The 12,855-nt window shown below is 58.4% G+C and overlaps 1 protein-coding gene across 1 annotated transcript; it reads right to left on the bottom strand.

The window, feature by feature from the left end:
* Window positions 1-308: 308 nt before the first annotated feature.
* Window positions 309-12,321, bottom strand: LRPAP1 (LDL receptor related protein associated protein 1). The gene is made up of 8 exons (XM_041753454.1): window positions 12,055-12,321; window positions 8,219-8,363; window positions 6,017-6,141; window positions 4,941-5,061; window positions 4,385-4,543; window positions 3,306-3,388; window positions 1,819-1,995; window positions 309-625 (listed from the first exon to the last, which is right to left on the bottom strand). Exons 1-8 carry the CDS (start codon window positions 12,265-12,267, stop codon window positions 563-565), a joined length of 1,086 nt encoding a protein of 361 aa, XP_041609388.1. The 5' UTR covers window positions 12,268-12,321; the 3' UTR covers window positions 309-562.
* Window positions 12,322-12,855: the final 534 nt, after the last annotated feature.

Genomic DNA, 12,855 nt, shown 5'->3' with positions numbered 1-12,855 from the left:
TTGTCACACCTCAGCGAGACAGACACTTTCACTGGACACGACCCCCTCAAGCTTCTGGGGCTCTTCCTGAGCCTGTCCTCAGAGCTGGGCAGAGAGCTGGCAGCTGGGCCAGCTGGAGCCCCCACCAGGCCTGTGCCAGAGGTCACCTGTCCCAGCGAGGTTCAACTCCACAGTGGTCTTGGGGTATCAGACCAGGGAGACTGTGGCCCCAGATGGTTCCCGGGCCCTCCCATGTCCCACAGAGAAGACGGGGAGTGAGGAATGGGGATGGAAGAGGAACGAGTCGTAGACACAGTGAGACCACCGAGTGACAGGTTAGATCACGACCATTTAAACCCCGTGATATGTTTTTAAGAACACAGTACTTCCAGGGGCAGAGTCACACGATCTGGCACACCACTGCTCACTGTCCTTCCTCATGAAGGACGCCTGGCCGGTCCCCCTCACACCTCCTCCAGGGTCCTGTCCGTGTCAGGTGCCACCCCGAAGCACCCGGGCCTGTCCTCAGGCAGACGCCTGGCCCCGGCCCCCACTTCTTCCCACCAGCGGGCTCCTGCGGTCTTCAGAGTTCGTTGTGGCGAGCTCTCGAGATGCGGCCCGACAGATCCTGCAGGTGCTTCTTTACCTGAAAACAATGACACAGTGTAAACCCAGCAGCCGTCTGTCCCATATCATGAGACACACAGACTTCAAACTGCAAACTCCTCAGCTCCCCGCTTTTCTTAATTTACAAGTCCACCCATCCGGAAACCGTCATAAATAAATCACAAAAGCAGCTCCACGCTGACTAGAACATGACCGCCCACTAGAAACAAACAGCGCAGAGGAGATCACGCTGGAGGGAAGAGTGACGTTTCTATCGTCAGCCCCAGCCACTTGCAAAGGCAGTGAACAGGGACGCTGCCTGGCCGGCCCCCAACCCCATGGAGCCGAGTCTGTTGCACATCATTCTCTACCCGGCTTGTGTCTTTCTGCCACGGCAGTGAGCAGGGGCCAGCCCTCGCTTGCCCCTTTCCTCACAGCCCAATTCCCCGCTTCAAGTTCTTTTGCCCTGTGACATCACTCTGGAGCCGACCTCCCACGCCTGCTGCTTACCTTCTTCCTGATATGCTGCCAAACGTGGGCAGACCCACGTGCCCTTCCTCCGTGGCACTTCTGCCTCATTTCACTCTAAAGTTTTTTTGTGTTTGAATAGATGGCACATCCCTGTGGCTCCAGAGAATGAGACACAAAGGAAGGTCCCTCCTCCCTTTCTCCCTCTAGAGACAACCCACCTCATCTGTTTCTAGACTGTTCTGTGCACCCTGTTCCGGGACCTTTGGCTCCCACTCCTCCTACTACCAGCTCCTTGGAGCGTCCACACTGCCCTGCTGCTTGTTCCTGCCTAGTCCGACCCAGAGGCTCTTCTGCATGCAGAGCCCACGCTTCAGTGGCTGGACGGGCACCTGATCTGTGGGTGACCATGAATGACCTAACCAGACCCAGAGTGACCCCATTCTGCTCAGGCTACCTGCCACTGCCCAGGGATGGTCTCTAGTCCATGAGAAGAACCACACAAGATTCTCAGGGGACTGTCCTCCTGTGATATGGACCAAAGCCATTGTCTCATGCTCATACCCTGTGCAGGGTCACCTGGCTGAGAGCACCAGTTGGCAGCACAGGTATCCCCTGGCTCTAAACAGGCTCAAGGGGATGGCCCAGTGCTGGCCCCCGTGGGAGCGGGTGTGTGGCTGCAATGGGCACCCCACCAGGTGCTACCAGCCCACACAACCACCAGAGAGGAGGGAGCAGTACCCACACAGAGCCAGGTGCACACACCTTGTAGCCCAGCTCCTTGGTCTTCTCCTCCAGCATGGCATACTTCTCCTTGTTCCGGCTCACGTGCTCCCGGTCCCCAAAGCTCTCCACGTGTTTCAGTTTCTGATGTGAGATTTCCAACTGCTTCTGGTAGTGGTTGTGCTTTTCAATTTTGGCTTCAAAGTGCTTAAGCTCCTCCTAGAATAACATTTCAACAGCTGAATGTCCCCCAACGGTTCCTTGTGTCCCGGCCCCTCTGACCCCTTAAGAGCACGGGTGGCAGCTGCAGGCCAGGGCAGCAAGCCAGTCCTGTTGGGTGACAGCGCTTAGCATGGGGAGGCAGGGGCTACCCTCTCTGAGGGCACACACCCCAAGTCCCTCAACGTGTGACCTGCCCGGGACACTCAGGGTGCCATCCCTGCTGCCACCCAATCTCGAAGCAGCACACGTGGAATCAAGGGGGAGGGGGGCGCCCCCACCTGCCAGAGATGCGGGCCCCCTGCCCTTGCCAGGCATCTGGTTCCCTCTACCCCTGAGCCCAAATCCAGCCTGAGGCCTGGGCTTGGCTGCATTACCCTATCCTCTGGACCCACGGCCTCTGTCCCATCTGGAGCAGCCACCACTCTGGAAGACTCTGCAACATTGCCTTCCTGCTGCTCCTACCTGCCAGTGCTCTTGGGTTAGTCTCACTGGCTGGTCCTCCACACCCTGGTCTTGGCTGAGCTGTTACCTCCTCTAGACCTCCAGAGCGGGGCTAAGTGGCCTGCCTGGGGTCCACAAGGGCTGACAACACATATCCCTCTGAACTGGGCTGAGCTCCACAAGGGTGGCCCTGCCCACTCAGCTCTGGATGGATGCGGATACAGGGACCTTTGCTGGACACTCACTGACCTCCCTGCTGTGTCTCCCACCTGCCGATGATGCCCCCACCCCCGTGACTATGGGGCCAACTGTGGTGAGCTCAGCAGTCGTCCTCTAGGACCCACGTGGCAGAATGACCTCAGTCCACAGGTCTCAGCTGAAGTGCCCACCTCGGGCTCCTGTCCTAGCCAACAGCAGCCTCTTGCCCACACCCTTCGGATCCCTGACACACTGGCCCAGAGTGGTGTGGTTATGGCTTGACCCACTGAGGTGACACTTGGGCAAGTGAAAGGCCCCTCCCTCCAGGCCCATTGCCAGAGCCCCACACGGGGTCTGCTGTTCTCCTCCAGATACTTCTCAACCCACAATGCTGCAGCAGCCCTCCGTCCTCACACTCAGTGCATCCAAAGCTGGGCACACGCCCTTGGAGCCAGACCCTCATCCACTGGAGCCAACATGTCCATACAGATGTGAACATGGCGGTTCCACATGGCTGCCGACCAGCTTGGCAGAGGAACACAAGGAAAAAAGCTTGTGAACACACCGGCCACTCACACCGCAGTTCAGAGTCTTTTCCACGTTAGAAAGTTCAACAGAAGAGGTGTCACTAGATACTGTGAGCCAGTGCCACCCAGCACCTTCCTTACCCGGAATGACTCCAGCTCCTTCTCAGTGAAGTTGGCGGACTTGGCCAGGTCCCACAGATCGATCACTCGGGGCTCCTCGAATTCTGGCAAAGAGGCAAAAGCAGGCCTAGTGCTGGATGGTGGCATCCCATGATGCCCAGGGGCCCTGACAACACTGCGAGTGTGAGCGTCCCTGGACTTGGGCATGTGCCACATGCACCAATGCATGTGTATGTGTGTCCAGTGCCATCTGGCAGCAGACTGTTGTTCTCGTGCATGTCCAATCTGTGGCTTAAGGCACCACTGGAACATGACCTCAGTGACATTCTCATTGCCTGCAGCACCCACCAGCATTTCCCTGCACCCCTAAGGAAGGGTCCCCCTTGGCAGAGCCGTCTGGGGGTGGAAGGGCAGCAGGAATCAAGAGACAGCAGGGTTCCTGGGGCCTCTGGGCCAGGACTGTGTCAGTCTACCCATAGTTCTGGGCTGAAGCTTAGGCCACCGTCCATCCTTCAAGCTCCAAAGCAAAACCAACCACCAAGGAAAGGACTCCTTGACCTCAACCAGTGCTGATGAGCAGATGCAGTGATGGGTGTCCAGCTGGGCCACTCACCTCTCCTCCCCCCCTGGAGCAGACTAGGAGCAAGTGAGTCATAGCTGCCCACCTGGGGGCCATGCCACCAGCTGCTACCCCCTCCCTTAGCTGACCCCTTCCTGCCCGAGACCCTCAGGGGCCCGTGGAGAATGTTCCTGAAGGACTCAGCAGACTCCAGGAGAACTGAGGAGCTGGCCAGGTGCGGCTCCTAGAAGGTGGTGGTTCAGGTGCAGAGGGGCAGAGGTACAGTGACCACCCCAGCACCGTGTCCCTTGACCGCTATGTCCCCAGGTGGACATCCAGCACCTGCCGCATGGATGCCCCTGGGCTCATGGTGGAGAAGAGATGACTAGCCAAGAAGCTGGAAACAAAGGGCAGCCTGGCCTGGGGCGGGAGCAGGGTGGACAGCAGCTGGCCACGGGGATGAGGGCCACACCACAGGGCAGTGTGGGCCACATGGCCGTGATCCCCCCACACAGGGCCTGAAGTGGAGCAGTGTGCTCACCGGCCTGGGTGCCGTAGCCCCGGTGGCTGACCCTCCGCAGGCGGTCGTAGCCCTGGTTGATGCCCCGCAGCCGGTCCTTCAGCTCCGCGTGCTTGCTGTGCAGCACATCCTCCTTGATGCGGCTTGTGTCAAAGGGGCTGATGACATTCTCCTGGATTTCTGTGTGGAACAGGCACTGTGAGCTGTGGCCAGGACCCACCCTGCCCTGCTGCAGGAGCAGAAGTGCTCCAGGACTGCCCTCTGAGGAAGGGGCTCTGGGCTGACCCCTGTGACCCTGCACCCTGACACTCGGTTTGCTGATGTGGCTTCTGGGTCCAAGAGGATGGTGCCCTCCCAGAGCGGCTTGCCCTGGGGCTAGGTGGCACTCATGTATGTGCGGGGTGGGCAGCAACAGTGGCCCATGACCCAAATCACTGCATCTGACCAAACACTCTTGTCAGAGGCGCCCCGATGAATCCCCCAGAAGGGAGTACCACTCAGAAATGGGGCTGACATTGAAGGAAGCTCCCTGCCCTACCCATGGCCCCAGGACTGCTCTGGAGGGTGGGGAGGGCACCTTCAGTTCTGCTCAGGGTCTCCAGCAGGACGTGGTACTCGCGCACTTTCTCCTGGTGGTGCTGGAACTCCCGCCACAGCTTGTCCAGCTCCTCGCTGGAGAACTTCCCTGAAGTCTTTGCCTGGGAGGAGTGAACACTGTGAGCCTGCCCCGCCCCGGGTCACCCCTCAGGCTGTTTGCCGTGATTCCACAGGCGCCACCTTTGATCATCCCTCAGATGGGGCAGGACCCCGCTCCTGTGTGAAGTGCTCGGTGCGTTCTCGCCTAGATGACCCTTTAACTAGGGGATGCAGCAGGACCTGTTGCCAGGCTCGATGGAGAGGTGACAACCATCAAAGTGTGTGGAGCTGCAGGATCCCCCAGGAGGGGAGGCAGCGTCCCCTCCTGGGAGGGACCTCAGGCCAGTCGCCTCATCGGCATCCTCCTGCTATGCACAGCCATGTGGTGACATGAATACTGTGGGTCCGGGGCTCAGCCCCCTCCACAGCAGATCCTCCCTCCCTCCTGCTCCAGCTCCACCCCTTGGACCAAGGATGATGGGCTGCTGTGAGAAGTCTGATTCTAGGCCCCACTCAGTGCGGTCCAGACAGAACCTGGACAGGAGCTGGAGGATTAAGAGCAGGACAGTGAGTGACTTTCTGCGGCCGGCCACCACCTGGTCCCACCACCTGCCCTCACCCACCTGGGGCTTCCACCCCCAGAGACCAGATGCTGTGAGCCCAGTGCCCACACACCCAGCCCACACTGTGAGCACACCTTTTTGAACCAGACACCACACAGACTCAAACCCAAAACTAAATGGGACACCATAAAACACGCAGCCTATGTGACACCACAAGCCTGGATGTTTGCAGGTTATCCAGCCCGTTCTGTCATTCGAAGCTCCATGCCACAGAGAATTCCTTCTCTGAGCAGGTGAGACTGTGGCCACAACCCCATGGTTCCAAGAAGAAAGCCCTGCTTCCTGAGATGCCTTCTAACAGGCTCCTATGCGGAGCAGCAGCCCCTAGCAGCTCTCCTGAACTCTCAATGCTAGGGTGCACAGTTCAGGGTTTATGGGAAGCAGTGAGGGTTACCTTGTGCCATAGCTTCTCCAGCCTGGGGTCCTCCAGGCTGTCGTCCTCGGTGGCGCCACTGAGGGAGTTGCTGCTCACAGCCCGGGCATCCTTCCTCCCGTCCAGGCCATATTTGGCCAGGATCACTAGGAGAGACAGGGAGGTATCACTCCAGTCCTGGCTACTACCTGCCTGGCACTGAGGACAGCCTGCACCCCCAGGCTCTGCGCTCCCGACAGGTGAATAGCCCCTGAGCATGCAGAGGAGCAGCAGGAGGGGCGGAAGGATAACCAGGTCATTGGGCTCAGCCTGGCCTTGGCTTCCATATCTGAAGCTGCACCGGACCCCTCAGAGGGCAAGTCACAGGAGTCTCAGGGTGTCCACCAGCCTGGAAGGCAGAAGACTCTGGATTCCAGCTGTGCTGCGTTCAGCAGGAACTGGAGCCGGAAATAAGCACTGGAGCTGGAAGAGGCCCATGGAGCCTCGAGCCCTGCCTCTTCTGCTCTTGGGTGAGGACATCGGGGCCCTGGCTCCCCTGCGGTGCACCTGGGGATCCGTGCTGGGCATGGTGAGGGTGGCCAGTCTAGGCAGCAGAGCAGATCGCTCAAGAGCATCTGCCTTAGTGCTCCAGCTTCCCAATCTCTGGAGTCCTTCTGCCCTGTCCCCCTGGCACCCGGGAAGCACACACCACCCAAACAGAATGCAGATGGCTCCACCGGGAACACGGACTTAGATGCTGTCTGGGTGGGAAGCTGTGCCCAGGAGGATGTGCCCAGGCAGTGGGAGTCTGGGGTGAATGTGCCCCAGGAGGGAGAGGAGAGCTGGCTGACCCCTATATACCCTCATGCTCCTCTGTCCAGGCCCTGGGCCATCCGCTGGGGGCTATTTTCTTCCAGAGCTTTCTTTCCTGGCCCTTCGGATGGCCCCCAAACATTCTAACTGGGTACAATTATCCTGCATCTCCTCACCTGACCCTTCTGCTACCTTGTTCTGGTTTCTTTATATGTCTCACCATTCTAGAATGAGGTCATGAAAAATGGCAGTTAGACCTATGTCCTCACCCCAGAAGCAGATGCCCAACGTCACCTAACAACTGGTAGGTGTCTTGTGAAGTCTGACGGTAAGGATGCAGGCTTGCTGGGGAAATGTCATGAGCGGAGTCTGAAAACCTTGGCTTCATGTCCTGCCGTGCTCACAGCTGTGACTGCGGGCAGTAAGTACCTCAGAGGCTCAGGTGGACATACAGCATTTGGTCTCAGGAAAGGACTGTTACCACAGATGGCGTGTGCTCCACGTGCTACCATGTCTGAGGAAGCCAGTGTCTGGCTCTGTGGGCATGTGGGATGGTGGGTGGCCTACAGGGCAGACTCTGGGTCCAGCCACACCTGTGGCCAATGCAGCCATGGCTACTCCAGCCCCCAAGCTGGGCTCTGTGGGGAGCTGCAGCAGGCTCAGACTGGTGAGGGTGTGTGCACGTCCTGGGGCAGGTGGCAGGCCAGAGCACCAGCAGGCAGGATGGGGACATGACTTCTGCTCTCTGCTCTTCACTAGAGGGACGACAGCAAGACTGGTCAGCGCAGGAGCGGCCTCGAGACTCAGCTGCACACAGGGGCTCTTGGGCAGCGAGCTCAGAGTCCTAACCCCCACCTGAAGCATGCCACAGGAGGGAGGCGGAAAGGGAGCCTGAGAGACCTCTCAGTCCTGAGGACGCACATCTTTTGCATACTGGAGGCTGGGAAGACAGTTGCTCTGTCTTGAATACCCACAGGAACAAGCAGCTCACCACATCCCATCTCAATACATTCTATTCTGTTAGAAAGTTATTTTCATTACAGGTGATCTGAAATTGACTTCCCCCAATTTCCAGGCTATAGGACCATCCCAACTCTCTCTTCCAGGTGAGACAGTTCCACCCTAGGCAACCGGGTGGCCCCAGCCTCTCTCCTGGGCCAAGGAGTTGCAGGGCCTTCCACTGCTTGTGTATCAATGTGCCTGGGAACCCTTGCCCTGACTATGCCTACCTTTTGTCAAGAGCCTCACAAAATGGCCCAGTAGCCGTGCCCACAGCTGGTTGCTGGTCGGAGGTGAGCCACTGTACAGGCTGCAGCAAGGTGGCCCTGCTCCCCTCCTGCCATGAACCACGTCTGCATGGGCAGCCAAGGCTACAGGGCCCAGGAGATGCCCCCCTAACCCTCTGTCATGCTAAGGGGGAAAGAAAGATACCACTGAGGTTGCGAGTGAGTTTGGCCTGCTTCTCTCCGTCTTCGTCCAGGCCCTCGGCCTTCAGCTTCTTCCAGGCGAACTCATCCCTTTCTTGCATCTTCAGATCTGCGTGGAGTTCGGACAGTTTCACAGGAGAAAGTTGAAGCTACAGAACAAGAGCAGAAGATTCTGACAACTGGCCCCAAGATGAACCAATGACATCACCCGGGAGACAGTGACCCCAAGCGAGGGGCACTCAGGAGAACCAAAAATGAGCAGGGGGATGCATGGTCCTGGCAGGTCAAAATCCCACCCATGCTCCCGGGCAAGACCCTCGGGGGACTGCCACCCTGCAGAGGGAGGATCACCAGTTTGTATGTGAAGCCTTCTTTCCAGCCTCAATGGAAGAGGGCCAGGCAGGGCATGATCCAGAAATGCCCAGTCTGTGAGGAGCTACCCACCATCAGCGGCCTGAGCACGGGCTGCCAGTTCCTCTCGATAAGGTCAGCTACGGCTGCAGGGCCAGCTCCTGCACCAGGATGTCTCCCCCCGCCCCTTGCACCTGGACATCTGTGGGGACCGGGTATAGGGGTGGGAGGATGCAGGGACATGAATGCTGGGCATGGGAGGAAACTGCTACCTTTTCCTTGTATCATGCAAGTATGATAAAAAATTAACTTGGATGATTAGAGGATGGTGGACTGAGTTGTGGCAAACTTCCACAATGAGATCCATCAGTGAACCTGCCTGACCAATGCCTCCACCTGCAAGGGACTCACTCATGACACAATGACAAGAGGCTCTAAGTGTGGTGTCTCTGCCCCATGACCCAGCCCACAATGTGGTGGGGAGGGGCCTTGGCTTCAGGCTGGAATGAGACTGTGCCTGTGTTAGGTGGTCCTGAGGCTCTGGAAGCAAGCCCAAGGCCCAGGGAGGCCAAGAGGAGATTGGGCCCTGCTCCTGCCATTCCTGCTGACTGGTATCAGCTCAGCTCAGACCGGCGGGACAAATGTGCTCCAGGCTGGTCCATCTGGCCACAACATTCCACCAGTCTTCATGAGGCCGTACCTGCCATTCAGGAGGTCTCAGGTGAGACGGCACTTCAGGCACCATGACCTACCGCAATGCCACCCTTTCCTGCAGGTGTTCCCTGGGTACCCAGTGCGACTCTGGCGGGCTGCTGAACAAGCTACAAGATGGAGCAACCCCCTGCCAACCACACGGGATGGGGAGACTGCGGCCAACATGCTTTTTAGATTAAAAGGGTCATTATGGTGACCCTGGTTCAGCTTCTGCTAGGCCTCTCTGTTGATGCTCAGAAAACCTGGGCCCCACCCTCCAGCAGCTTGAAGACTAGTCAGGGAAAGTTCCTCAGGAGTAAAAAAGCACCAAATGAATGGCAGGGCCTAAGGCGGGAAACTCTTCTCATTCTCTAGAAGTTTCTTTCACCCTGCTCCATTGGTTTGCCCCCTCCTTTGCTGGCTCTTTGGGACAGGCATGTCTCCACAGTACCCCACTCCTACCACCTCTCCTGAGCCCCAAACCCTTCCTTTCAAAGCCTCTTGTGCGCACCTAGATGCCCTAGGCTCCTCAGATGGCATCCCGGGTGGCTTACATAATAATCTCACCTGCCCGCCTGAGCTCTGTCCTAGGATTTCTTCTGTGGGCACTCTCAGGAGTACATCAGACCCTGGGGAGGCTGGGGCTGCAGCCTCACGGCGGAGAAACTGGAATGGTGTGGGGCAGGCTGATTTCCCAGGAAGGGTATGTAGGGTGCTAGGAGGTGAGGAGTTGGGAAAGGCAGGCCTGCAGTCCACCCAGGATACCAAGGACATGACACTTAAGACCAAGCATCCACAAGGTCTGTCCTCTAAGCCTGGGACCTATCTGCTTCGAGAGCCACAGCCAAGGACAGGGAGGGCCCGGCTCCTGGCTCTGCGCTCTGTGGTTAGTGTGACAGTGCAATGGCCCTGATATCCCTCCTGGGGACTGCAGAGGGAGAGGACCTGAGTGCTCTCTGACTGCCAGCTAGTACCGCCGTCGGGGGACAGATCTGAGGACCTCAGCAGAGGTCCCCACTCACCTCTTACTTTCTTATCTGTCCATGTCTCCAGGGCCCTGCGGGGAGTCAATCTCCCAGCATCCAGCCAGAAGCCCTATGGGCTGCAGACTCTGGTGCCCACCTGTGTGCTACTGTCTCAGCTCCTGTGAACCACTGCTTCTCACGTCTGAAGCCTCTGGGGATCTGAATTACACGCTGTGTCTCACAACTCGGTCCTTCCTTTGACATACAGAGGCTTGTGAGCTCAGTGCAGGAGATACCTCCTGAAGTGGTAATGCCTGCACACAGCAGCCATCGTGTCCCGTCAAAAAGGAGGAAAAGATACAGGTCACGTGCAGACACTTGGCACCCACTCTCTGGATTCTTTCAACCTCTTTAACTTCAAGTTAAATGTTAATGCTTCACACGAAAAGAACTAGTCAGTAGAAAATCAAATACAGAACAGAATGTGTTCAATATTAAACAGTTAGGTAAATCATCTAATCCAGAGAAAAGCCAACACACAGGAAGGCAGGCACTCGTCACAAACAAATGGTATGTTTATGGCTCCCGAGGCGGGGACGGTGTCACAGTTATATACTTGATCTTACTGGTACACGGTGAAGCAGCTCCAAGGACACAACAGGGCCTGCCTGCCTGGGAGCTGCTGTCAGGACAAGGACCTCGACCTGCACCTCCTGCTCCAGGAATGTGGCCTACAGAGAACCAGGGGAGGGAAACAGGATCTCCCCTTCCTTCTGGCCCTCCCACCTCAGAGGAGATGAGACATTTTAATCACAACACATTTTAATCACAAGGGCAGGATAAGAACCCGACAGGGGGGGATCCCTGGGTGGCGCAGCGGTTTAGCTTTGGCCCAGGGCACGATCCTGGAGACCCGGGATCAAATCCCACATCAGGCTCCCAGTGCATGGAGCCTGCTTCTCCCTCTGCCTGTATCTCTGCCTCTTTCTCTCTCTGTGACTATCAGACATAAATAAATAAATATTTAAAAAAAAGAAAAAAAAAAAAAAAAAAGAACCCGACAGGGGCTTGGAGCTCACAGAACTAGGTCTGTGAGCCTGCCCAGGATGTGTCCCCAGCCCCGTCACACCACAAACAAGGCAGCCCTGAGCAGGGTAACACGGGCCAGAGACTAGTGCGCAGGTGGGTGGGTGCCGCCCACAGAGGAACCCACTGAGGAGAAGCCATGGCTTCACTCAAACCCCAAAGCTCTAGGGACAGCCCTCTCCCTCCCCCCACACTGCTCAGGAGTCTTGCAACACTGGAAGATGTCACAAGACCCACAGTACTAGGCAGAAGTAGCCCTATCTCGTCCCCCGCCTACAGCTCTCCTAAGCACTTCTATCAAACACGAACTGGATAATCTCACAGAAAGTCAAGGCACCAAGGTGGGATGATGCAGCAGTAGTTCCCTGCTCCCAGTCGGGGCTCACTAGGCCAGAAGTGACATTCAGGGTCTTCTCAAAGGACCCCAACCCCAACCGCGGCAGCTGCAAACCAAGGCAGGCATCATGGCACTAGCCTAGGCTATGGCCCGCAAGATAGAGGAGACCCAGGCCCGGTGGTCCCCAGGATCATAAGAGAGAAAGGACCAGGCCCCGGAGACCTCCAGGACTAGAGGAGACCCAGACCCCCTTACCCTGGAGACAGGGGACACCCCCAGGACCCTGCTGGCCCACGGTCACAGCAGACAGGGGATGCCCCAGGGCTGCACTCCCCGGGGTCACCGCAGACCCGGACGCCCCCGGCCCGACAGCCCCCAGGACCCCAGGAGGCCGCGGCCGCCACTCACCCGCTGGGCCTTCTCCCACAGCTGGTTGAGCTTCTCCATGCGGAACTCCCCGCCGGACTCGCGTTTCGGCGGCAGCTCGGGCTCGTTCTTCTCCCGCGAGTACTTGCCGCCGTGGCCCGCCGCCGTCCGGGGCCCGACCAGCAGCAGCAGCAGGAGCAGCAGCGGCGCCGGCAGGAGCTCCCGCGACCCCGGGCCGAGCCTCGGCGACGCCATCTTCCTCCTTTGGCCGCCGGGACCCCGCGCCTGCAGCCGAGGAGGCCCCGCCCCCGCCTCGCGCTGGGACCGCCCCCGCCGCGCGGCCTCCTGGGAGTTGTAGTCCCTACTGGCGCGGGCCGCCCAAGCGAGGCCGCCGGTGGACTACGAGGCCCACCAAACCCTGCGGAGGCACGTGGTCGTTTCCTAGGCAACCACCGCGGCCCGGAGTTGCCAGGCGCCCACGCGTGGGCAGAGCGCGCTGGGGCTGCTCGGCCTGAGATGGCGAGGTTGAGCAGGTCCTCCCCTTGACCACCCGGACCCGGGCTCGCGGATGACCCGAGGCCCCTCCCCTCTGCTCCATGTTCGGGAGTCAGGACAGTCTGGCGGAAGCCTTAGATGGTTCCTGTGTCAGCGGCAGTGATAGGGAGCCTTCTGCGTCACCCTGGGTGGGGGTAGGGGGGCGCTGCACCCCAACAATGTGTGAACTGCATCCCGTACACCTCCATGCACTTTTTCTGTATCAGAGATACTTGTTTACCTGCCTTATTCCCACCCTGCTACATTTTAGTACAAAAACCAAGTTCAGCCTAGAGTGCCCATGTGTTG

Source organism: Vulpes lagopus, chromosome 4, assembly GCF_018345385.1.
Source record: "Vulpes lagopus strain Blue_001 chromosome 4, ASM1834538v1, whole genome shotgun sequence".
Classification (NCBI taxonomy): Eukaryota; Metazoa; Chordata; class Mammalia; order Carnivora; family Canidae; genus Vulpes; species Vulpes lagopus.
This window is presented reverse-complemented; position numbering and strand designations above follow the sequence as displayed.